The sequence below is a fragment of the Leptonychotes weddellii genome, chromosome 1, assembly GCF_054177405.1.
Source record: "Leptonychotes weddellii isolate Sample4059 chromosome 1, ASM5417740v2, whole genome shotgun sequence".
Classification (NCBI taxonomy): Eukaryota; Metazoa; Chordata; class Mammalia; order Carnivora; family Phocidae; genus Leptonychotes; species Leptonychotes weddellii.
The window spans coordinates 108,671,344-108,698,763 of record NC_138369.1 but is presented as its reverse complement, the minus strand read 5'-3'; the positions used below and the strand labels follow the sequence as shown (position 1 = coordinate 108,698,763).

Below are 27,420 nucleotides of genomic sequence, written 5' to 3'. Positions count from 1 at the left end.
AGTTGTTCTCAAAGCCCAGTCCCAGAACCAAGAACATCAGTATTGCCTGGGTAACTTCTTAGCAATGCAAATTATCAGCACACCCCCACCCCGAATCAGAAAGGGGGGGGGCGGGGGGGGCGGGACACACACACACACACACACACACACACACCAGCAATCTGTATTTTAAGAAGCCTTCCATGCTGAAGTTATTGGTAATTATCAGCATCTGACATCCGATATGCCCTGGACTCAGGTATGCTGTAGGGACCACCTGAGTCAAATGCCAAGATGTCTCCTGGGTACTTACCCCCTTTCAAGGTACTAGGCAAAATCTAGAATGAAGGAAACAAAGAGGGAAGCAACAGTGCCAGCCCAATTTCTTTCATAAAGTCAAGTAGAGGCTAAAAGCAGCTTCTGTGAACACCTGTAAGATGGTTATCTTCCATCTCACTCAATTCCAACCACCCTGCACAATCTTACCTGTTGTAATCAACTCTGGATTGTACGAGTTTACAACAGAATAGGTGAACAAATATTGTGTTTACATCTAAATAAAGGTAAAACAAATCTGTACTCTGCTGAGAGGAGTAAATTTCTCTTTGATGACCCTTGTTAAGGACTCGAAGAAGTTTATAACAAAAACTAAATAGCAATTTTAATTAATAAGTTCAATAAAGACAACCACCATGCAGCGGTCCCTTACAAAGTATATGAATGCAAGATAAAAGATCTTTAAGCACCCGGAAAAACTGTAAAACCTCCTAAAGAACACTAACCTGAATGAAATGAACAGATACAGGTATGCAGCTGGTGCAGTGTGATGTATGGGGAAAAGCAGGGCCTAAGAGTTTAAGCTGGCCTGAGGATTCACTGAACCAGAGAGTCTCAATCTCCACTGCATACTAGAATCAACTGTGAAACGTTTCCAAACTACTAACGTCCTGGCCTTACCCTCCTACAATCTGACAATTTCCTAAAATTACCCTAGGGATCGACTGCGTATTTTTTACAAGTTCCCCAGGTAATTTGATGTGCAAAATTTACAAAACACTATGTTAATACAACCAGCTTTAAAATTCTGAAATCAATATATTAATAAAAAATATTAATAAAATTCTGAGAGGTCAGAGAGGTTATCTTAAGCATATGATGCAGGAACTAGGTTACTCAAAATGTGAATGCTTGACCCACAGAATAAAATCTCTCTTGATCATCAAGAATAAATTAACCAGGGGCGCCTGGGTGGCTCAGTTAGTTAAACGTCTGCATTCGTCTGCATTCGGGTCAGGTCATGATCTCGGGGTCCTGGGATGGAGCTGGTGTCAGGCACCCTGCTCAGTGGGGAGTCTGCTGCTCCCTCTCCCTCTGCTCCCCCGCCAAACAATTTTTTTTAAAAAAGTATAAATAAACCAAATTAACTCAGATCTTACTTTCTTATGGGATTAACATGCCATGCTTCGGCTACATTTTATTAACACTTTGTGATTATTTCATGCTTATACTCAAAGGCAATTTAAGTACAGGGGCGCCTGAGTGGCTCAGTCAGTTAAGCCTCCAGCTCTTAGTTTCAGCTCAGGGTCATGAGATTGAGCCCTGTAGCAGGCCCGAAGCCTGGCGTGGAGCCTGCTTAAGATTCTCTCTCTCCCTCTCCTGCTCATGCTCTCTCTCTCTCTAAAATAAATAAATCTTAAAAAAATAATAATAATAGGGGCGCCTGGGTGGCTCAGTTGGTTAAGCGACTGCCTTCGGCTCGGGTCATGATCCTGGAGTCCCGGGATCGAGTCCCGCATTGGGCTCCCTGCTCGGCGGGGAGTCTGCTTCTTCCTCTGACCCTCCTCCCTCTCATGCTCTCTGTCTCTCATTCTCTCTCAAATAAATTTAAAAAAAAAAAAAAAAAAAATCTTTAAAAAAAAAAAATAATAATAATAGAAATTACAATTTGCTAATAATTGGAAGGTTTTAGATTAAGTAAAAATGTGGAAATTCCTATAGCCAGAAAGTTACCACAAAACTGGTGTTAATTCTGGCTCTATAATGTGACATAAAAAGTGTCCAGAAAGGTGTCACATTTAAAGTATGCGATGCTTCCATTTTAACTCAAGACACAGAAAGACTCGAAGAGTTGAAAAAACTCCCTTTTAACCAGCTGTCTTCACATCCTCAAAAAGTGTGCAAAATACCTTCCAAGTCACTGAAAACTGCCTCAGAGAGAGAAGCAATACCCAAGTTGACAAGCAGAAAAAAGTGTTTATTTTTTTTTAAGTCTGCCCTTTTTTAATCCTTTTTTGTTCATCCCATTGCTTGCCCAATTAGGATGGAATACAAAATATTCACTACTAAAGGACATAAATTTTTCTAAAAGACCAGATTCCACCTATCTTACAGAAATGTACAATTCAGATAGTGCCCATTGCTCACTCCCTCTCTTCTGTGTGTGTCCCTTTGGCCAGCGAGTCATGACCATCTCCTAAGCACCTCTGATTTCTGCTCCTACTTCTACACTCCACCCTCTACAGTGCCCTCACCCAGGCTCTCCTGGCCTCCTGCCTGCCCCTCACCGTCACCCATCTCACCACCTCCCTCACCCCCACTTCGATCACACTGGGTGACAGAGGAAAACTACTCCACTTAATTCAGTAACCAGGCTCATTTACAATTTAAAGTGTACTCTATCCATTCCTGGGTCTGACAGAGTTTGAGAGTTTACTACACAGATAAATGCGATAATTTCTAACTGCACAGAAACATTTATAAAACATTAATGAATAACCTACATGAAAATACTTGCCAATAACACAAAAGATAAAGTTGGTCTACCTTTTACTATTAAATATCCTTAAAAATATTTTCCAAGATGTTCCCAGCCTACTCCTCACAAAAGGAAAAAAGTTATCAGAAGAATGAAGAGAATAATCATTCCCTCACGCTCTTTACTGGTAAGCGGACCTAACCCATATAATGGGCTTCTTCAGAATTGCTGTGTGTTTTTAAAAAGCACTCTTACCTGCATTCATTATCCTAATTTGAAAAACTGAGAGTAAATATAATTAAGTACAATAACAAACAAAAAGAAAAAAGAACCTCTGTGAAGTAACTCAATTTTTCCATCACTCTGGACATGAATTTTTAGCAGTTTATTAGTGACTCTCCTTTATTCCGGATGCCTAGTAGGTGCTGGATAGGCACTGGGATACAAAGATCAGTAGATCTGACCCCTACCCTTGAAGAAACTTACCCTCTAAAGAACCCTTTACAGTCTTCCTTAAAGACACTTCCAATATGATGCTTTCCATTTCAAGTTCTAAGAGTAAAAAATACAGAAAGAAGAAAGCAAGACCCCAAAGGCTACAAGCTATGAAATGTGGCAGACAAGTGAGGTAATGGGACACTGTTCACTCTTCTGAATTATCAGGCACGCAAAGATCTGCGATATTTAAGGAACTCCAAGCAGTGGTACCTTCAGAAATGACATTTTAACCATTGTTCAACAAGTCTGAAAGGCAAAAGGGCACACAAGCTAAATTCCCATTGCCTAGTTTTTGAAATGTGTTATTTTGAAGCATTACAACAAGAATGTGGAGACATCTAAAAGAAAATCCTAACCAATCTCACAAGTTCACGTAGGCTCTCCTGGAATGCTTTAAAAATGACAGGTAACAAAAATGAAGAGTCATTCAATATCTGGCCATAATGGGGACTGGGCACCTAACGATGGCTCCTATTTACTGGAGTTTACAAGGACTCTGAAACTTCCTACACAATATGTCCTTTGATCCTCGGGGTAACATTTCAAGACCGATAAGGTCATTCCAATTCTACAGATAAGGAAACAGAGGTGTGGAGAAGTAACTAATTTTGTGATACACAAGTAAAATGCAAGGAATTTCTAAACCACGTAATCTCACTCCAAGACCCACCAAGATCTCACCCATATGCCTTACAGCCCTTCACTCATGCCTAAGAGCAGGACACACTAAATGAGTATTAAAAGTTGTATGAAATTTGAATCCCCTGGCTGGCTCAGTGGTAGAGCATGTGACTCTTGATCTCAGGGTCATGAGTTCAAGCCCCACACCGGGTGTGGAGCCTACTTAAAAAATAATTTAAAAAAAAAAAAAGGTAGTGTGGAATTTAATCAAAATGTAAAAGGCAAGGCATACCCAGAGGAACTGCTTTGTAAGCCAGTCTGAATATGGCCGCTCAGGCCTGCTGTGAGAGTTCACTACTTATTACCCCCAAAGGAAAGCAACAACTGAAGCCTGAACTACAACAGAGCTTACTTTAAATACATGTAACAGTAGGCCTGTGGTTTTATCCACCACCTGCATCTGAAGAATATATACACTCCCATAAACCTTCATCAGAAACATCTGATCTGTTGCCATCACCATCAACCCCATGAAAGCAAGCCTAGTAGACCTAGGCAGTAAAATGGAGGCTAGACCTTCTTCCACTGATTTCCATGAGTAGGATAATCACATCACGGCCCACAATTTATCATGACATCTCCTTAGAACAAAAATAATCAGCAAAGCTGCGTCCATTACTAGATAATGGTGATGAGGGTGGCTCTTCCAATGGTCAGGTATTAGCATTATCCCCACCTTATGAGAGAAAACCGAGGCTAAGAGGTTAAGCATTAGCTAGCAAACAACCAGGGATCATACTACATAGCACTGACATTTAAAACATCATCTTTATTAACTTCTAACAAATCACATCACTAAAACTTTACTTGGAGACAAAGGCCAACGTCTGACGATGTAATACTGGGTGAGGTTTTTTGTCTTAATTACATAACTGCAAGAACAGCTATAAACCATCAAGATAACTGGCAAGAGCAGAAGGAGAAGGCCAGACAGCAGCAGACACACTGGGTACCTCCCTTGACAGGGACGTTACACCTCCTGGGAAGCAACATAGTTTGGCACTGATGGACCCCAGGCTCATGACATCACCCAATCCCAGCATGATGACAGCTCCAAGTACCATCACACACCTTCCTCCCATCCCTTCCGGAAAATGCACTTTCTGCTCCAGGCCCATCAGTACTTACCAGCCTTCGTGGAGACCACGCTACTGGTCAACTTCTAGTTGCTCAGCAACAAGCTAGGGTCTGAAAGAGGCCTCTCCACCCATAGAATGCCTGCTTGCAACAAATGGCTGTACATGTCTACGTAGGACAGAAAAGCCAAATCATCACATTCAAAATAAAGCTCTCAAATATTTCAGGGATCAGGTATACTCCAAAACGCTTTAAGTGACTTGTGACCCAATATTACACACACACACACACACACACACACACACACACACACCAGGCAAAAGACTGCTTTGTCCTGAAGCTACCACTTCAGAGCTATAAAATGAACTGGCAAATTGATGGAGTTAATTCAAAGTTTTCCTAGAAACTCAGACCCTCCCAGCTTCGAACCTCACTGGAGGACTGAAGTAACTCTCACCAAATACAGTTTTGGATCAATCATAAAGATAAGACAGGATACTGCAGCTAGCCTGAGCAATTTTAAGAGCTTTTCAAGGGAGGCCCAACTCTTCACGATAACATTTCAGCAATCACTCACAAACCGCCCTCCTCCCCCACTGCAAAAGAAGTTGACTTTTCAAGACAGTTTCTTGCGTTGCAAAAGAACCTCTCAAAATCCTCGTCTTTTAATAAGAAAAAAATATTTCCACTTATAAGACATTCTACAAATACAGTCAAATAACAATGTAATGAAAGTTTGCAAAGATTCAGAAGAAGGTAAGGCACTCACATACAAACCACCCCAAATATTTCCGATGAAAACCTTGTTTGCAGATGTAAGCCAAGGTAAGAGTTCTAATCAACCTTAGAAGACAGACTTCATTCGCCACAGGTCTTCTCCCATGGTTTTAAGCCAGTAAAACGAGAATTTCTTATTTATATGCAGAGTCTGCTTTAAAGGAGTAGACCATATAGAAGCTTCGCTTGTGAAATTATAGTCTACCTCAGCTTATACCCTCGTTCTGACACCATTCATGTCATTTCTCCATACACAAAGCAAGAGACGAGAGTTCCCCAGGACCTGTCATCAAATTCTTAGCAAGAATGACAGGTCAGTGTTTTAATGTGCCAAACAAGTCTAATAAATGCACTTAAAGTACCAAATGAGGGAATTACAAAAAAAAAAAAAAAAAAAAGGAACATTAAAGTCCCTGTGGCAGCCTGGGCGCTGAATCATACAAAGAGGGGAGGGGGTGGGAGACAAACGAGGAGATTCAGAAATGTGGAACCGCTCTCAATGGTGTCATTCACAGAGTCCCTGAGCAGAGCGTGGTGTTCATCAACGATACAGTTCCCACACTCAGTGGGGCAGGAGGAGAATCCGACACAAGCTGAAGAAGGCTTGCGGAGAATAAGGAGAGGAGAGAAAAGTTCCACACTCTAATGGCAGCCAAGCTATGGCCATGTTGGAGCAGGGGTCTCTGAGTCCCCTCCTACCACACATTCTGCTGTCATTTCCAGGTCTCAATCCACTCAGTACAAGTGAGCAGAGTAAACCACATCTGTAAAAGGCTTCTATTGTAGGCAAAAAACATCAGCAATTACCTATCTTCAAATAGTATTCTTTATTAAAATAATGGTACTTCCCAAGCATTTTACTTTAATCTTTTTTCTTCTATCACCATGTCATCCATCTATTTTCTTCAGGCTCACGGTTTGCATGTAAGTCTTAAAACACGAATTAAAAAAAAGAAACCACACAAATAAAAACTGCAGTTTTGGGGGTGCCTGGGTGGCTCAGTCAGTTAAGCGTCTGCCTTCGGCTCAGGTCATGATCTCGGGTCGGGGTCCTGGGATGGAGCCCCAGATCGGGCTCCCTACTCAGCGCGGGGATCTGCTTCTTCCTCTCCCATGGCCCTTCCCCCCGCCCCATCTCTCTCTAATAAATAAAATCTTTCTTAAAAAAAAAAATTGCAATTTTGGGGCACCTGCATGGCTCAGATGGTTAAGCGTCTGCCTCCAGCTCAGGTCATGATCCCAGGGTTCTGGGATGGAGCCCCGCATCTGGCTCCTGGCTCAGTGGGGAGCCTGCTCCTCCCTCTCCTTCTGCCTCTCCCTCTGCTCATGCTCTCTATCTCTGTGTCTCGAATGAATAAACAAAATCTTTAAAAAAAAAAAAAATTTAAAAAATAAAAATTGCAGTTTTAATACTGGGTCGATATGAAAGTACTTTAGATTCTAAACATGTTTCTCTAAAGGAAACTGATTAGCTTCAATGATCCAACATTTTGGAAATGTGAAAGTTCTTCTAGGAGACTTGAGAGACCACGAAAAAGTTATTGAACTAAACATCTTCAAGCTCCCAGCACAATATTTAAAAGAAAGATCAACACACCTGATGGGATGCCAGAGCCAGTCAAGGATCTAGTTAAGCAATTATTAAGAGGCTGCGGGGCCAGTGGGTAGGGTGAGGATACTGTGTCACAACTGGGTTGACAGTCAAATTCAAGAGCTCAAGAAAGGTCCACACAGATAACCAGACTGTTATATACAATGCCACCTAGACCTGCTCCTCCAGGAAAGCAGAGGTCGAAATGGAATGGAGTGGTCTAGGAGGGCTCCCGGAGGAGACAGACCTGGAGCCCTAAAGGAAGTGTGGTATTTGTTCTGGCTGAAGGATTTTACAGGGAATGGAGAAATGGCCCAGATAAAAAGATGGCATGTGTGGACAGGAAGGAAGGCTGCGTTGCCAGCACCTCAGCCCAGACAAGGATATGAAAAATAATGGGACAGACCCGCAGCTGCCCTCTATTAATTCCTGAATTTAAGCAAAGGCAAGAATTCATATTGCTTGCCTAAGATTCCCTTTTTTCCCCCTAACAATTGGCTCTTTATACTTTCATCTGGCCTAGGAAAAGAAAAATCTTTTGTCTAGGATGCCATAGGTACAGTGCTGCCTCCAAGAGAGAATAAACTATGACCTTCTGTAGCCCCTTCAAGACCTATGATTCATGTTTCATGGAAAATATTGAGAAATATTCCATTAGAAATGAATCTGCTTTCACAGCACATCGTAGGTTTCCTGTGTTTTTCTTCCTTCATTATCACCAAGGACATTCTCATGAAAACAGAATCTTGTTTTTTCCCCCAGAGTAACCATATTCTTTATATTGACTTGCTGTGAATTTCCAAACTGCCTTTTCATGGCACCACAGTGAGCTTCTGCTGTCTAATGATGTCATAAACGTCCTATAGAGAACATTAGTAGGCTAACAAATTCGACTGCAAGTAAAGATGGTTGACCTCAAATGGCGTAATTTCAAAGTTTCCAGGAAGACTCCACAACCAGCTAAACTCCCTACCCCTACTCCCCCACCCCCACCCTTCGCAGCAATCCCTAACCTGCTGAAATAGCAGTGGTGAAATAGCCAAGTTATTAAACTGACCGTTTCAATCGTGGTATAAGCAATGGTTATGACTTCAAAATTTCCAGAAAGGCCACTTCCAACCACCACTCCTCCCACACCCCCCTCCCCCAAACCACCACCGCCCCACCTGCTGGGTGGGGTTGAAAGAGCACAACTAGAGCTTCATTCTCTTCACTTTAATCTCTAGTACAATGCAAATGCTTCTTTCACAAGTTCCCATTACAATATGATTCAATTTCAGATCTTTTCCTAATAGGCTTTTAAAAGGTAAGCAAGAAGACTGCCTCCCCCATTACCAGTCCTCTCCCACTGGACCCTTCATCTTACAGCAGCTGGAGCTGGAAGCCCCACCGAGAAGCTCAGCCCACCACAACTCTGGGCCCCGTCCTAACTTGGGGCAGAAATAATTTAAGGAATTCTAAATCAGTACTCCTGTGTCACACTATCTGCTCTTAGTTCTGTTAACAGGACATCTGTCTTATCCCAAAGACCCCATCTCTGCAAACCATCTCTACTTGATCTTGGCCATCTGAGTACTCATGCTGGTATCCTGCCCAGAATCCTGTTATTCCAGGAATAGGAACCCACCTTGCTCTTGTCACATGCCCAAAGAGAATGGAGTGCTAATACTGGAGAGTTCCCTGATGTATACACAGAGCAGGACACATAAAGAGCTCATGCTCTAGAGTCAGAGAGACCAGGGATGAAAACCCAACTCTGCATCTTCTAACTGTGTGAATTTAGGTGTGTAAATGAACCTCCATGGGCCTCAGCCTCATGTTTATCTATCATACCCATTAACTGAGAGAATACGAAGCACAGCGTAAGAGCTAAATATGTATTAGGGATGTCAATCACAGCGAAAGGATAATAACGTTGCAATTTGTGTTGGAATTTACAAATATATTCCCTATTCCCACATTCTATGTTAATATGCTCTACCCACCTGGAGTGAGGCATTCACTAACTTACACTGGAACTCAAAAGAAGGCTTATATGGGGCGGGGTGGGGGGTGGGGGTGCTCAGTGACTGCCTATGATGCAATGGTGACAGTCAGTGGGTCTGGACTCCAGGTCCTTCCAGCTCCTGCAGTTCATCCTGTCGCTGCCCCAGGGCTTCCCAAGCCCTAGCAAACCAATTAGCTCCCTGTTCTGGTCCCTTGCATCCTATCCTGTGTCATTTCAATTAATTGGGCCAGGTACCACCACGCCCCAAATGGAGATAACCATAGCATCTGGGTGTTCAGAAGAGAACAAAGGATAGGAAGGCTGGGGAAGCCAAAGATAAATGGCTCCACAATTCTGCTTTAGTCAAAGGCTTTTCTGAAATCACTGGAAGGGGTGTTAATGTCACTTATCTCAAAGTATCATCATGAATAAATACAAAGCTCCCATTGTGAACCGAGTTATATACTTGCAACATTCCCTGCAGAATTCACCAGTTACTGACATGAACTCAAAAGAAAAAAAAAGTGGGGAGAGGCTAACCTGATGAACACATGCACGCACGCACGCACACGCACACACACACACACACATGCACCCATGCACGCAGAACAATAAAAGCAGGTTGCATAAAAGAGTGTATTTCATATATGTAGATCTATTCAGCAACTTGCTTTTATGGATTCTATTACACACACTCAGTTGCAGAAGAACATAGTCTACCTGCCAATTAATTCATGGGGCTCCACAATGTTACCATGATCAGAAGCTCAAATGCTTTCTTACTTAACTGAAAATACCAGGTTCATTCTATGTAGGTGAAATGACTTTTTATCTAATTTTTCTATAGCATGATTCTTTTTAAGAGTGGATTTTGAGGTTTTATTTGTTGAAAATATCCATTTATTATAGAACTACAAGTAGGTAGAAGATTCTATATCCCATACTATTTTAAAATAATTATTTCCTCTCTTCTTTTACCTGAAAGTTTCTTTGTATGATTCATCACCAAAGACTAGATTCAGTTTTTAAATGGCTTAGAACACCAAAGATCAATTTCAGGAACATAATGGTCAGAGAAATGCAATCAGTAAAAATCATTAATAAGGGCGCCTGGGTGGCTCAGTTGGTTGGGCGCCTGCCTTCGGCTCGGGTCATGATCCTGGAGTCCCTGGATCGAGTCCCGCATCGGGTTCCCTGCTCGGCAGGGAGTCTGCTTCTCCCTCTGACCCTCACCCCTCTCATGTGCTCTCTCTCTCTCAAATAAATAAATAAAATTTAAAAAAAAAAAAAATCATTAATAAAACAGTTAAGTCATTTCAGATTATCTAACTGCAATTAAAATTCATTAGGCTTGAATCTTTCAAAATACACTCATTTCTCCAAAAGTAAAAGTTTTTTCCCTAGTTTTTGTACCTATAGGAGCAAAATTAAGTAGCAAAACTACAAAGCAGCATGCTCTGCTATATATAAAAAAAAGCAGTAGAAAAATCACCTTTTTCCATGCAGCTCATTATGAGAAACTAAAAGTAAAGGGCATTTCCCTTCATTTATGTACTGGTGAACAAGTCCAAAACTTAAGACAGGCCTCTGATCAGAGTCTTGGCCAATCAATAACCTAGTATTGAACTCCATTACACGCCAATTTGCCATTTGCCCCATAATCGCAATCTTTTTGGCCCTATAGCCAAAAAGAGCTACCACAAACAGTGCCCTCCAACACAGCAGTGTTTACAGGCTAACTACAGATCTGGACTGAGCTTCCTATGGTTCAGAGGGCCTAAGTCGCTACTTTCCTAAGTGAACTAGAGAGAGGTGGCACTGGATTATACAACCAGGAAGTAACTAAAACGCCCTAGGAGCCATACTTAAAGATCTATACCCAAGGAACATCACCTACCTGGAACTTAGTAGATGCAAGATTCTGGACTCTGAGCTGATGCAGCAATGCAATAAGACATTTAGAGAACTTTCGAGAGAGTATTCTGCATGTGGAGGGGCATGAATTATTAGGCCCCGAGAGTGGACCATGATGGGCAGTTTTCTAAGATGGCCCCCAGTGATTCCCGCCTGCTGGTGTTCCTACACTGTGCAAATTCCCTTTCTTGAGTGGGCTGGACCTAGTATCGCCCCCTTGCCCTCTAGTTGCTCCTCTGATAAAGCCAGCTGTCTCATGGAGAAGCCATTTAGCAAGGAACTGAGGGAAGCCTCCTGCCAATAGCACACAAAAACCTAAATCCTACCAACAACCCCTCAAGCAAGCCTGGAAACAGACTGACCCTTAGACATGCCTCACAAGGAGGGCAGCTCTAGCCCACACCTGGATTTGGGGATCTTGAGAGGCCCAGGGCCATGGGACACAGCTGAACTGTGCCTAAAATTCCTGACCCACAAAAACTGTGAGATAATACATGTTGTTGTTATAAGCCCCTAATTTTTGGAGTAATCTGTTAATCAGTAACAAATAGCAGATACTTAATACAGATTTTACCTCAAAAAACATCATCTGGTTAGCATCACAGTATTTACTTGAAACTTTTGAACTCATTTGAAAAAGTTCTTGTTGTTCTCAATTGAAAATTTAAAGTCCTTCAAAATCTCAACATTTTCCAAATTCCATAATATATTAAAAGATACTGCAAGCCTTCCCAAGTTAAATTAACTCACTTAAAAGTCAACAGAATACTAGAGGTATTTAACTTTGTCCCTTTATTTATCACAGGCCTACATTAGCATCAAGACCCTATGTTATAGAAAGATTAAAAAGTTTTTAAAAATCCAAGACAAATTTTACTTCTGGAAAATAAAGACACAAGGAAAAACTTTACTCTTCCTTCAAACAAGAAATAAAAGAGAAACTCCTTTGATTAGAAGGCTTACAAGAATTTCCTTACCTTGAATGCACTGAAGTGTTCCATCCTCCGCTCTTATTGTGAAAGTCTCACCTGGATTAACTTGAACAAGAATGACCTGCAAAATAACACATTAATTTCAATTTAATACCAAAGCATCTGGGGTTTCTCTTCAACAGTTTTATTACCTGAATTTATGTACTAGACAGGATGTATGTGGCACAGAATCCTGTATAAACACAAAACTTAGGATAGGTCTTAGACCTGGTTCAGCTCTGAGCGGGGTAAGTACATGCATTTGAATTTAGCTAAGCGAATTCTCCTGCGTTGGTTATGATGCTAGGTACCTAAAAAGCTCAACTTTTTTTTTACTTTTACAACAATTCCTTTTTTTCTTACACTAATTTAGAAACAAGAAATCGAGAAGAAAGTAGACCAGAAACTCTGCTTATAAAGGAAAATGGCACAGAGAAACGTGGCTCTGGCCAAACACCATGGAGCATATTCTTCCCAAGTGTCCATTACTGACTTCGGTCATATGATTCTTCTGTGTAACAAAAGAAGGCAACTGATAAGAAAAATGTCTGGAAAATAAAGTATTTGTATAAGTGCTGGAAATAATAATAAACACTATAAAATAAATGAATAATTTTATAAACAGGCCTCAAACACTCAAATTTTAAAATCTATTATCTAAATGTCAGTGAACATTAATATTTATTTTAAAAATTTTATTTAACTATGAGAGAGAGAGAGCACATGCAAGAGCACACACCAAGTCGGGGAGGCGCAGAGGGAGAGACTCTTTATTAGGCAGACTCCCCGCTGATGCAAGGAACCCCACAGGGCGCTCAATCCCACAACCCATGAGATTATGACCCGAGCCGAAGAGTCGGACACTCCACCGACTGAGCCACCCAGGCACCCCTAATATTTAATATAAGTAGACAACTTCCAAGACTAGACCACGCACAGCAATGGCAAAGTATGTTCTTTTAAGAGCCTCAGTTTTAGATCTCATCTAGTTCCTGTAGGTAACAGAAAGAAACATCACTAATTTATATCTAAATATAAATCAAAGGATGTAATCCAAGTTTAAAAACTGTAGTTAAGGGGCGCCTGGGTGGCTCAGTCGTTAAGCATCTGCCTTCAGCTCAGGTCATGATCCCAGGGTCCTGGGCTCCCTGCTCGGCGGGAAGCCAGTTTCTCCCTCTCCCACTCCCCCTGCTTGTGTTCCATCTCTCGCTGTGTCTCTGTCAAATAAATAAATAAAATCTTTAAAAAATAGTAAAAAAAAATGGGGCGCCTGGGTGGCTCAGTCGTTAAACGTCTGCCTTCGGTTCAGGTCATGATCCCGGGGTCCTGGGATCGAGCCCCACATTGGGGTCCCTGCTCGGCGGGAAGCCTGCTTCTCCCTCTCCCACTCCCCCTGCTTGCGTTCCCTCTCTGGATGTGTCTCTCTCTGTCAAATAAATAAATAAAATCTTTAAAATAAATAAATAAATAATAGAAAAATAAAAACTGTAGTTAAAAAAATCACCATGTGCAAGGTTAACACTATTAAAATAATGACCATACATTTCTGGAAATTGGAAGGATGTTGAGTGTCACATTCACCTTAGCATTCTTGGAGCAAGCCTTGTCCCTCCCTGCATCGAAACCATCAAGCATACCGTTCCCTCTACCTGTAATGGTTTCCCTGTCCTTCTTCTTCTCTGCCTGCCACCCACCTTACTCCTTCCCTGATGAGTGACCAATGCCTATTCACTCTTGTCAGCTTAAGAAGTGGCATCTGCTTCTCAGGACAGGTTGGGTCTCCCATTGTATGCTGTAACACAGGCACACATGCCCACACACCGATACTTCTCCTTCCTAGAATTTACAACTCCAATTAGTTAAGCAGTTATTCTAGGGTCTGTCTTTGCTTCTTTGAGATTGACTCTGTAAGGACAAGATCTGGCATAAAGTCAAGTGCTCAAAACTATACCCGGTCTAGAATAAGTGCTTAATAACTATTTCTACTACATGAATGAAGGTCGTAAAACACAAGGAAAACCATTGCAAACAATACTGCAAACAAAAATTTTAACTTTGAAATTAAGCTTTCATAATATTCCATTTAAAAGGTCAACTTTTTTTTAAGGTCAACTTTATTTACTGTATGTACCATAATTTCTGTTCTGTAAAAATGTTTGAGATCAAAGCCGTTTCATTCTTAAAACCTAAACCTTTAATATCCATGTATTTTGCTTCTTCTACTAATTCACCACAGGAGACACTGTTGGGATATTAAAATTATTTAAATCAGGAAATGCATTAACTGGAGAAAACAAGATCATTCAGGAAAAAGCCATCCAAGTTTCATCCCTGGTGCTTCTCATTATCTTGAATTATAACGGTGGTTTCAAGGCAATTTATTTTTCCTGTACAGTAACTGTGTCAATAATCTTTCAGTCTTAAGTATTCAAATTCTTACCAATGTAAACACACTGTGCCATTTTAAGAACTCAAAAGGAAATCCCTTCAGATCTCTACAGAGTGATTAAAACATTTCAATTGCTTTCTTGAAACTGAGCTTTTAAAGTCATTCCTAACATGAAAATAGTTTTAACTTTATTTTTACATAAACATAGAACATAACTACAATAGAATAAAAAAAAAAACACTCCAATAAAGACAATTATCTGTGTCTTTTAAAAAGTCTTTAGACCAATTCCAACATTACTATAATAGAGCAGAAATCATTTGCTTGTGTTGAAACCTGTGGGGATAAGACCTATAATACAGGCTGGAGAATTAATTAGTTAGAGAGGAAAAAAAAAAAAAATCAAAGGACATCAAGCCTATGCCCCAGATACTCTCTGACAATCCCAAATTCATGTACTCTCTCTCCTCCACCGCTCTCATAATTGTCACACAACGTGTCCTGAATGCAGGTCCTCAAAGTACAATTCACCAGTATTATGGAAAGTTCCAGGCAAGAAAAGGGATTTCTGAATTGGGGTACGCTCCAGATTCTGTCACATTACCTGCTCCTCACACTGTATGAAAAGTGTCTATAATGATTCCTTAGCGGTCACAGACACCAGGCCACAATTCCAAGCCTCCAAAAGCCATTTATGCCATCCCCTCTCTGCTTACGGAGGCCAATTCCTGAACCCCACCCTGCTTCTTCAGTGGGGAAAGATGATAGGTAAAGAGCTTTTAAGCATCCTACTAAAATACCTCTCTTCAAATGTTTCATTCCTGTAATTTTCCCTGCTGCTGGGTTGCTATGGCAACCAGATTATAATCTACCAAGTTACCTCAGAAACCAGGCAAATCTCCTGCGTCCCAATATCAATTTTTCTTAGTAAGAGCAAAAGTCATTATTTGAGCAACCCATATTCATCTTGGCACCGAGTTATTTTAAAAGAAAGCATTTTATTATACTGAGGTCGACTGACCACCTTGCTGTTTTCACTGTCAATAAAGGAGAGATAACAAAGTTTTGGGACACACACCAGCCCAGTGATCTTGTCCCTGACAACAGACATGAATGAGAAGTCAGAAGCGTGCCTTGCATCACCCAGCCTTGAGGCGCATGAGTCACACCCTGGCAGGCTCCCTGGCGCTTAACCTTTCCTGTCATAGCAGCCTGCCCTTCAATCTCTCCCCCCTCTAACCCACTCTGTCTCCCTCCCTCCTTTCTCTCTCTAGCCACCAGGCAGACATAACTGTTACAAGTTCTCATAAATGCAGAACGTAAAACATCCTATCACTGTCCAAACCTCATCATTTTTTGTCCACTCGCTAAGCATTTCCTGCTCTTCCAAAGTCAGCATTAAAACAATTCATGCTGCATTCTATGTCTCGTCAGAGGAAGATTTTAACCACTGATAGATTCTTCTCCAGAGATGCTAAAATAGAACCGTGTTCATCAAATCATAAGAGCATACTTCAGGCTATGCTTGCTTCATCAGATCAGTTTCAAATCTGTTACAGCTAAAGGAACCAAACAACCCCAAATAACCAGAGGCAAGTTTGTCAAAAATTAATGAAAATTAAGTGACCATTCTTCCAAAATCTTAAACAATAAAACAAGAGGTAGGATTGATGTAATTAAGCAAAAGGCTAAAACAGCATCGTGAGAAAGCTTTGCCCAACAAGATTAATTGAAACAGGTGTCAACAGATCTTTCCTTAAAGGTATAAATCTAACTAGAGGAGGAAAAGGAAAGCTACCATTGCAATTTAAATTGTGGGTGGCTGATTAACCAGATCAATGGTATCTAAGACCATTCCTGGAGGCAAATTCCTAATTTATGCGTCAAAAAAAAATCCCCAGCCCCCTGACCAAACAGCCACTGCCACGAATGTGCCCATCACTAAAGCTTCTGCTGGGGAAACAGTACTGACTGACCAAAGATGGAACGTTAACATTTGCAGTTTTCTTAAAAGTTAAATCCAATAGCCAGACGCTCAAGATATAAACCATGCCAGGAGAGGGGACCCTGTTCCATTTGGGGAGCTTCTTCCACTTGCCACACTCGGTGAGGCGTGTCTTACTCTTGACTGTGTTATGTATAAATGAACACTTCTCACTTGCAGCCAGCATTTAAGATTATCCAACAGATATCTTTAGGGGAAAAAAATGATATAACCTAAAAGCTGCAGAAGAGTTCCACATAAGGAAGGATTCTATCCAAGAATAGATAATTAAGATTTTATTTTATTTGAGAGCGAGCGAGCACTGGGGGGGGTGGGGGGGGAGGAGAACAGAGGGAGACAGAGAGGGAGAAGCAGGCTCCCCGCTGAGCAGGGAGCCTGACTGGGGGCTTAATCTCAGGACTCCGGGATCATTACCTGAGCCAAAGGAAGATGCTTAACGAATGAGCCACCCAGGTGCCCCAAGAATATCTAATAACTTTAAAAAGTGACTTCTGATTATATGAGAGGAATAATAGCACTTTTTTTCTGGATACACACACACACACACACACACACACACTCCAGATTCCCAAACTCCAGAGAAATCCTGGCACGCTCCAGTCAGGCCCTCAAAGGCCCAAACCATCCATCAATACACACCTTTGAGACCCTGGTGCCTGGGCTAGAGACTGGAGCTGGTCTCCAGAAAACTGAAAAGTGGGCATCATATGTTTTCTGAGTCCCCTCCCTTTGCTCCAAATCAGGAAAAGAGAGAAGATGAGCTGTATATAACCAATAATTATCTTTGTGGTAATAATATACACGAAGAAAATGTCCCAAGATTAAAATGTGGCAGGTAAAATAGAAAGGTACTAGAAGATGATGGGAAGTATTGATTGTCTCATCTGCTCACCTGTCCTACCTGAAGCCTGACTCCAAAGCTGGCAGGAAAAACACACATAAGACCAGGAGGCCTCTAGAAGGACCTGCACACTGGGTCAAGGCACAGGGACACACATGGTATTGAAGCTGTTGCTCTCTTCAACACTGGTAGGACAAAATAGTCTTATTTTGTTTCTTCCTGGGCTTTAGGACTTGTTCAGTTTATTTTTTTTCTCTCTTAAAGATTTTAACACCCAACGCGAGGCTCAAACTCACAACCCTGAGATCAAGAGTCGCATCCTCCACCAACTGAGCCAGCCAGGTCCCCCACAGACCTGTTCAGTTTGAAGCAAGGAGCAAGAATACTCCAATGCTTCCAAAATTTTTAGTATTCTGATGTCTTCAGAGAATGGAAGGTTCAAAAGTTGTCGCCCTCAACAGACCATTACATATCTCTTAAACTCAGAATGATGCAGGCTACTTTATCAACTCCTTTCAACAGCTTTTTTTCTACAATGATTATATACACAGCTATTATTATTATTTTTTTTTTTTTTAAAGATTTGACAGAGAGAGAGAGAGAGCGAGAGCAGGAACACAAGCAGGGGGAGTGGGAGAGGGAGAAGCAGGCTTCCTGCTGAGCAAGGGAGTCCGATGTGGGACTCGATCCCAGGAACCCGGGATCATGACCTGAGCCGAAGGCAGACGCTTAACGACTGAGCCACCCAGGCGCCCCTACACAGCTATTATTAAACACCCCCATGGTCTGCCAGGTAGGTATTATTAACCAGATTATATAGATGGGGAACTGAGGCTTAAAGAGGGTAAGTGACTTGTCTGAAGTCACAAAACTACAAAATGACTGAGTGAGCACTGGAATCCAGCCCCATCTGACCAAAACGCAGGCTCTTCTCTTCTATTACACAGATTCCCCCCTCTGATAGGCATGGGCTTCACAAAGTCAATTCTTTATGAAGGTAACTTTAATAAACAACTATAAAGAGAGAACTCACTTCACTGGGTCAAGGGCATGTCTCCAAGACATGCTGTGAGGACAAGATCTGTTCTAGGAAATCCAAGCCCACTCCCTGAGCCAGAGTCCATAGCTCCCAATATGACAGTTGGGTGGTAAGGGAACCCTTAACTAACAACCAACAGTGGCTTTTATACCGAGCAAGGTTTATTCTCATAAAGTCCTTGTCAAGTCCTTGAATTCCCCTCGAATCCTAAGACGACCAAGGAGCTAATCATGGACTATCACAATCACTAGAGATGCCACTTCTTGTGGCCCAACAGTAAGCATAAGAAAAATGAAAGAGGACTTCCAGGACAATGGCATCTATTAGCATCTATGCTTCCCAAAGTCACCCATGATTAACAACAAAAGACAGGAATGGATTAATAGGTAACCAAGGGAAGAGAAATCAGACAAGCCAAGGAGGACATTTTTATGCACTGAAATCACGCCAGTGCCTGAAAATCTATACATTCTAAAGAGTTCAAAAAGCCCATTTCATGAAACAAGCGTCCTCAGAATTACTATGATATCTCTATTAATTTAGCAAATATCAATGACTGACCAGAATGGGTCACGCATTCCTCTAGGCACAGGGAATAGAGCCTTAGATAATACAAAGTTCTGCCCACCTCAGCCTGACAAACAGAACTTACATAGGATGAAGAAGGGTAGTGCGGGGGTAGAGTTTAAACAAAAATAAAACATTTAAGATAGTGGTAAGGGCTATAAAGAGAAACAATGGCAGCTTGTAAGAAGTCATACATTTCTACTCTAATTGTATACTGCCTTGAATAAAGAGATTCTATTACAAAAAGAGCTGCTGTTTGCTAAGAATAAAAATATAACCTTAACTTAAATGGAAAAAATGCAAAATGTAATATAGATGGCCAAAACTAGGTTAAAAGCCTCTTTTAAGAGAGCCACAAATGCCAGAGTCTAAGGTTCCAACTACAGGACTTTCAAGATAAAAACCAAGAACATAAAAGACCAAAATTCTATGTAAGCTTAAGTATAGTTTTCCCTGGCTAAAAGTAACAGCTACCAAATACCCTTGTGCATTTGAAGCACCATGACGTTTACTTAAATAATTTTCATTTTATTAAATACATTTTTCACACAGCTCTCAGTGCCAAAACTGTAACTCTTCTTCCTTTAGCTGAAAATTATGCTCACTGAGAACAAAATCTGGTTCTTGTCAATACCACTTCAGGGTTAATCCTTGTCAAAAATGTCCATCAGGTGAGATACCACCCCCTTTTACTCCTCAATTCCATCAACGCACCCCATGTTCATAGGCTGGGCTCTGGCCACACTGATGGGGAATGAGCAGTTCAGGCTACTTTTCACCTAGTCAGCCCTACCCTGAATGTGCTTTGTGCACACTGAATCTAAAATGTCTCCTACCATTCAGATCCAGCTACCTCATGTCTAGTTTTGATTGGCTGAGAAAGAGTAACATGATCCACGTTGATGTGGTACTCCATGTCACGCACCTCTGGTAATCTATGCATTGCACCTAAACAACTCTACTATCAGAATCTCAAGGCCAGGTCAGTGAAGAAACATTTAACTGCCTATATTCCCAATATTCTAGTATTTTTTAAACCTATTTCAATGTTGGCCATGTCGTTCATTTAACACTGTTCTCCCTAAGACATAATCAAGAAATAATGTGTCCATGAAGAATGTTCTCATGCTTATAAATGACAGGAAATCAGTTCCCGCTATTTTGTCATTCAATATTGTACAGCTGACGTTCCTAGATCACTATACTTTTTCAACTGTTTAAAATTAACACTACTATTGCCTGGTAGCTCATACCCACCAACATCAAATCAGAAGTGAATACAAATAGGTCATATGCTAGGGTTTGGGAAGGATTTTACAGAACAGTGAGGACTCCCCCTCCCCACCATTATACAGTATATTTTCACTTATTCAACCCTTGACTTCGGTGCATGAAATTTATTTAAATCAATGCCTAATGCAATTATTGAAGCCTTGATTTCTCAAAAACATTTGCGGAGTAGTTACTGTGTGCCTGGCACTTTATAAAGCACTAGTGATACTAAGATGAGAAAGAGGACATCCTACTCATTTGTGTGTTGGTACAAGGGTAGATAACACAATGAACTGTAATAAAATATGACTATTTGCTACTAACAGCTATGGAAACTGAAGAAAGCGGTGAGAAATCAGGGAAAGTTACCGTTGGGAATGATATTTAAGGCAGGAGTGAGAGACTGCAAGCGGGTAAGCCAAACGACAACTGCTTGAGTAAACACACAGAGGCCTGGACTGTAGGATGAGTTTAGAATTCCGACATGGGGGCGCTTGGGTGGCTCAGTCGGTTAAGCGTCTGCCTTTGGCTCAAGTCATGATCCCGGAGTCCTGGGATCGAGTCCCACATCGGGCTCCCAGCTCAGCGGGGAGCCTGCTTCTCCCTCTGCCTCACCCCACCTCGTGCTCACGCACGCTCTCTCTCTCGCTCTCTCTCTCACACACACAAAAATAAATAAAATCTTAAAAAAACAAACAGAATCTGACCTGGCCCTAATGGCATACGCCTGGTCCAGAGGGGTAAAGGTGAGACTGCGGAGCAGGGCCGCCTAGGAAAAGCCTCTGTGCGCCCCACTTAGAAGTCTGGACTTCATCCTGTGAGCGGTAGTATTTCCCAGGGGAGAAAGCAACATTACTAGAGGACTCTGATAGCAGTGAGTAACTCCAACTGAGGTGGGAGACACTGGGCACACGGAGAGCAGTAGAGAGGTTAATGAAAAATCCACCTGTGACATAATTCAAAGATTATGCTGTTCAGAGTTTAAGTTTTCAAAAATAACAGTATGGTGAGCCAGGTCACAGGGTCTGCTGCAGACAAGCTCTGCCCTACCTCCTCACCAACACCGAAGGTTCTGAGATTATGGAGGTGTAGTAATGTCTATGGTTCCACGAGCCAGAACTACTTCATTTTTTCCTATTTTGGGTCACTCTAGTTGTGTTGTCTGTGATTCTGCCGCTTCCATGTCTACCCTGCTACCATCGATAGGCCTCCAGAGTCTGCCCCCGTCTTGTGCCTCCTCCTCCTCCTGAACTTTTTCTGGCCTTTATTTCTTCTCTTTGGGTTCTTGGCCTTTACTCTAAAAAGCTAAGCCCAAGAGCCAACCTAGCATTCCTTCCTTTATTTCTAGTCAACTCCCCAGGCGGTCACAGTGGATTAGGTTGCCCACCTAGCATGTTTTTCATCAGTTTGTGCACCACAAGCAAAGAAGGCCTAGTAGGACTGGTAGGATAGTGGGGAAACAGATATAATTCAGAGTCAAAGGAGAACCATTACTCATTTTCAAGGGTCCAAAGTTAACCATATCCCCAAAACATCTACTTTCTGATTCCTAAATAATTCCATTTCAAACTAACTAATTCATTTTTTAAATCTTGAAGTTAAAGTTTGCCTTTTATCATATTGTACATACACAAAAAGGTTTGAAGCATAAGTTAAGGACTCAGATTTTTAGACAAAACCATACCACCTACTATGCCATCTTTAAATTAAAAAAAAAAAACAATCTTAAGCATTTTAAAGATTTTTTTAAAAATGAATACTTAATAGCACATATTCCTTCTACACGTTTAAGTATCTTTTCCTGCCATGCTATATGTTGAGATAAAATTAAATGAAGCTCAGGCCAGAGCTGTCTTCTAAATAACATGCAGACTGTAAATATTGAGTAGTTAAGTCACTCTCTGCTAATCCTATTTTAATTTCAATTCATTTTTGACTTTTAGAGTTAAAAAAAAATCAACCAAAATAACCAAGCTGTACAGTGAGAAGAGCAAATCGGACAGGTGGCAGGTGAGTCTGGCTCTGCCCCACAGAGCACTTAACTTTCTCATCCCCGTAGGTGCCCATCTAAAAACAAAAAAAAACCCAAAAAAACAAAAACGAGCTAATACCTCATATGTGCACTCAAGGGAAAGAGCAACCCTAATGCAGCTCTGGTACAAGGCCTCACACATAATATGTGCTCAAAAAATATTAATTCTTTTTCTTCAAATTTCTACCAGTGACCAATCTCTAAGAAAAAAAATGGGGCCTCTAAAGAGAGAGTATTAAAAAAAAAAGTAGTTGTTGTTGTTTTTACCAAATCTGTGTTTTATCTTCTCAAAACAACAAAGCCAATTCTCACCTCTGACCAGATTTTCTGTTTGAGAAACATTCTGGCTTTCCTTAAAGGTTCACCTCCCACCTCATTTGCATTCCGGTGTCTGTCCAGCTTCCGTGGATTCAGGCAACAATAGTGACTTTGGAATCCATTCACAGAAGTCCTGAAATCTAAACCCTTTACATCTACACAAAATGGTTTGAATTACTTGGAAACACCTCTAATTAAGATTATCATAATGAAAGTCAGCAATAAAATGTAATAAAGTAACACCACAGTATGTGGAAATTTCCTACTAACTGCTCAGAACTCCAGAAGACCCTTTTCTGGCCCAAGCTGCCTCCTCAAAGCACACAGGAAGAATTAAACTTGGCCAGATTCTCTAAGGAGCATCAGACATTTGCCTTTCTAAACACTTAAGCAAGGAGCTTGAGAGGTTATCCACCATACATTCCAGGAAAACAGAATTATACAGCTGGATACTTAAGACCATTAAAAAGTTTAAAGAAACTGTCCAGACTTGAGGTTTCAAGACAAACAGACTGAAAACGCTCTTCAAAAAGGCAATGCTTTAAGATTTTCCTTTCCAGATCTTAGTACCAGAGCTTTGCAAGCAACTGTTGGAAAGCAGGCGCGCATCTGGACTCTCGGGTCTTGGAATGATGATATCCCTGGGTGCACACACATACCGATTTGTACAAATGAACAGATTATTCCAATTCTTCCCTCACTCTGCACCAAGTCCAAATTCAGGACTGACACACCAGTCTCTGCAGACAACGAAGGAAAAATGTGACAAAGATTTTCCGGCCAGCGCCACCCCTCTCCTCACCCGCCCTCAGCACACACAAGTACACAGAGGATTCTGTGTGCAGCTCTGATTTGGGGCCCGTTTATGCACCATGACATCAGTGCAGGATAAGGAGCCAAGTTTAAACTCCATCTGGGACAAATAATGTCCAGGCACACTGTGACTTCTTTTGTTTATATACACTGACTAAATATGTCTTGGTGGTAAATGAACGAACTCTTAAGATTTATTTCCCAAGGCCTCCACAACAATATTCTGCGCCCCTGAAGCAACTCCCGGCCTCCAGTTCTCTTTCCAAGGCTATGCGTAAGTGATTTTTAACAGAACACATGATTCTGAAACATGCAATTAACATCTTGAGGAGAGACAAAGTCCAAGCAGCCCTTCATCAATCTCAAACAAAGAAAACGAGGAACTGGCTAGCGAACGGGTGTGTCGTGGCTTATGGTACAAATACTGCAGGACACTTAATTCTGTATTCCCCCTGAGAACAAGCAGCAGCAGAGGTGCGAGATTAAGAACCGCTCACGTAGCCAAGTGGCCATTTTCTTTTCTCTTTGAAGGACAAACTTAGGGTAGTTCTTTTTTCTTGTAATTTTGGCATTACTTGAGACATACTTATAAATTCAGGATGAAAAACAAACAAGCTAATAGGTTCAAGCCTTCCAGTGAGTTTTCAGATTTCTTCAGACACAAAAACTGTGCCTCTGGGGTGATGTAATTTTTGAATGAAAATGAAAGGCGGGGTTTGGGAGGAAAGGAAGGCAGACCAAAAGGTCATCTCCTAGCTCCCGGGGTGGGCGGGGTCAAGGAACTCCTGCTCACCCTGTCTTGGCTCACTGTGTTGGTCCAAAGCTGCTGACCCCAGAGGGAACCACTCCCCCACTGCTAATCTCAGGGAAAGAACTATTCCCCTAAGGAAAGAAAGGGAGGAGTTCCAGTGACCTGGGCCTCAGATGACTTCACTCCCAACTCCTCCAAACTCAACCCGTGCCTCCAGGCCTCAGACACCGCCGCCACCACCTGGCTGGCAATTTTCAGAAGCTCCAGATCCAGAATCACTGCCACCTTCCAGAGCTAATGTGAAGATCATAGAACAGGAAGAGTCTTCACCATGAACTTTTATAATTTACCATCAGGCAAAACCCAGTCCCCAAGTCCCCCAAATCTCTCCCGACTGTTTACCTGAACGAGACAATGAGATATGCCCAACCCAAGCAACTCTACCCTTCTAGGAAGGGAGGTTCTAAATGGACTCAAATCCCAGTCCTGTGATTTGCAAGCTGGAAGTACTTAACCTTTCTCGCCTCCGGTTGTGTAAGAACGATCACCACCTTACGGGCTGTATGATTACTGGATGAAATGATGTATATAAGTGCTTAGCACCATTCCGAGCACCTCATAAGCCCTCAGTTATTACGCACTCCCTCCACCACAGAGGGAACAAAGAAATCAAAATATCATATAAAAGCCATTCTTTCCAACAACTCAACTTACTGCCCACAAATAACCACTCAACTAAAAGTGGAGACCAAAAGCCTGCTGGTGATCAGCAAGCTTACAGAGTAACATTTAGGTCTCAGGTAAATGCCAAAAACTCAGACACTTAGAATTCTTTCAATGTCAAACATCTGACCTCTGATGAATCTTATACATTGTTAAGGCCCTGAAATTTCTGGAAGAGGCAACCTTACGGAATCTTTTATCCTTGGTGTTGTAATAGAAAATGAGCCACTGCCTCCTTCCCAAGAAACAGCACACACCTGGTGTGGTGTCTAGCTTCAAGTCTCCTTATGGGAGGCTCTTTAAAGTTCCAAGGCCCCTTGAAGAAACATGATGTGCAGGGGCAATCGATAAAAAAATGGGAAAACTCTTCAGTGCCTGACCCTGAGAAAACCACTTTAAAAACGAGAAAAATGGAGACTCTTGAGAACTAAACTTGATGTGAACAACCATCTATTAAAGGATAATGTCCTCCATCACCCAACTCTACCCTCCATGGAGACTCCCTGGGTCTTTAAGACAGGTACTATTCACAGACAAGGCACATATAAGCCTAAGGTCTGATTTCCCATCACAACCCCTAAAAGAAAAATATGGATGCCATTCCTTCATAATTAATATTATATTCGTGTTTTATATTACTTTTATTTTTGCTCTAAAGTCTAAATGACTCAAGTCACCAAATAAATTATAAATAAACAGACATTTTTTAAGGATGCTTTTTATATGGACTTTTTGCAAGGTAATGAGAAGATGGGTCTCAAATAGACCCATTCTGACTATATAAAACAAAAATTAAAATAGCGAAATCAGAAAAGACGTACGAGGTGCACAACTCTGGCCAATTCAGCTACCAAACCACATCACTAACCGAAGCACACGCTTCAGTGTGTCAAGGTTTCTTTCTCCCATGGACTAGGACAATCCAATACAAAGAGCAAAGAAACTTTCATCTGAAGTAGTAATACGGTGCTCGCTTCAGCAGCACATATACTAAAAACTGAAGTAGTAATACGTTTCAGTCAGTGCTACATTTTTCTAACTACTTAGAAAACACAAGAACATTGTAACAACGCCTCTTAAAAATTAAGTCATGTAACGTAACCAGGTAACAAGCACAAGTCCATTTCTCTCCAAATCTAAGGTTTGGCTCACACCATTTAATTACCATTTCTTGAAAATAATAGGAATGGAACCCTGATAACAGCTTTACTGATTGTATTTCTAGTCTCCTTGCCCCCAAAGCTAGACCAGTCTGCTCCAGCTCCGTGCTGTCTCCATTTAACTGCCCAGTTATTTGCAAAGCAGAAACCCTTAACGAAGTAATTCCCTAAATTCAGGCTGTCCATTTTATCCAAATGCACACCTACTCTACTACAAGGAGTAAGGAATGGACAATAAAGAGTGGATCTAGGAGCGGCAGGGTCATTCTAATTAATGATCATGCTAAACACACCTGCTGCCCATAAAACACAGTCTCCCCCCGCCCCCCCCCAGCAATGATCTGATCTGATGGTCTCCTATTAAGGAAAAAGGCCCAGGGCTGAGAAGCAACACCGATGTCGGAATGAACACTAAAGGGGCACGTGAATTCTGTTTTTTTCTGGAGGCCCACTACAGCTTCAGCTTCAATTTATTCTAAAGGTAGAGCTGGCTGGAAAATTACTAAGAGGTACCTAGTTCTGGCCAATCCCAATTTAAACAGGGAAATAAATGTAGTCTGAAGAAACCCAGAGTTACCTCCATACAATACTGTGTGGCTTCAGCAGCTGGCTCCTCGGCAGGCTATTTATTTTTCGCACAGGTCTTTGGAACTTAAAGATTCATGTTACTCATTTTATGCCGCTTGCTCACTATTGTCTTGTTTGGAGTGTAACATATATCATTTTTACATGATCCTATTTTTAAAATCAATCATTTTAACAAAGAAAAAAAGAGTGAGAGAGAGAAAAGTCTGCCAACATGAAAATGGTTATTCAAACATATGTCTTAACACATGTAGATGGAGAACTATCCCATCTTTTCTTCCTGTGTGTCTATGTATTATTTTTACTGCGCTATGAGACATAGCCATGGCTGTCACATCACATTTAACATGACAAATACACATTATCAAAAGAAAATAGACATTAGAGGCTGGAAAGCCATCATACTTAATCTTATCCAAAGAGAAAGTTAATACAGAAATGGTATTAAATGCCTCATCAAGGTAATACCAGGAAAAGTCTGCTTTTAAAAAATTCTATTTCAATAAGCATTTAAGGAAGTCTCAATTCTTGGAGCCTCTAAAACAAGATTATAAACACAAGTACTTGCATCTCTGCCCTTGGAATGCTGATAGCTTGCATCTGTGTTTAACATCCCTAACTAGTCTGTAAACAGTAAAATCAAGGCACCTTCTTGTTCCTTCTGCCCCTGCTATGCTTTAGTGAGTGCTCAATGT

At 41.4% G+C, this 27,420-nt stretch overlaps 1 protein-coding gene across 2 annotated transcripts in view; it reads right to left on the bottom strand.

Annotated features, from left to right (window-relative positions):
• FNDC3B (fibronectin type III domain containing 3B) overlaps nt 1-27,420 on the bottom strand; it is a 326,828-nt gene that overhangs the window by 215,851 nt on the left and 83,557 nt on the right. For both annotated transcript variants that reach the window (XM_081829673.1, XM_081829674.1), the window contains exon 3: nt 12,237-12,312. In XM_081829673.1, the coding sequence (XP_081685799.1) occupies nt 12,237-12,312 (76 nt within the window). The remainder of the gene's footprint in view (nt 1-12,236; nt 12,313-27,420) is intronic.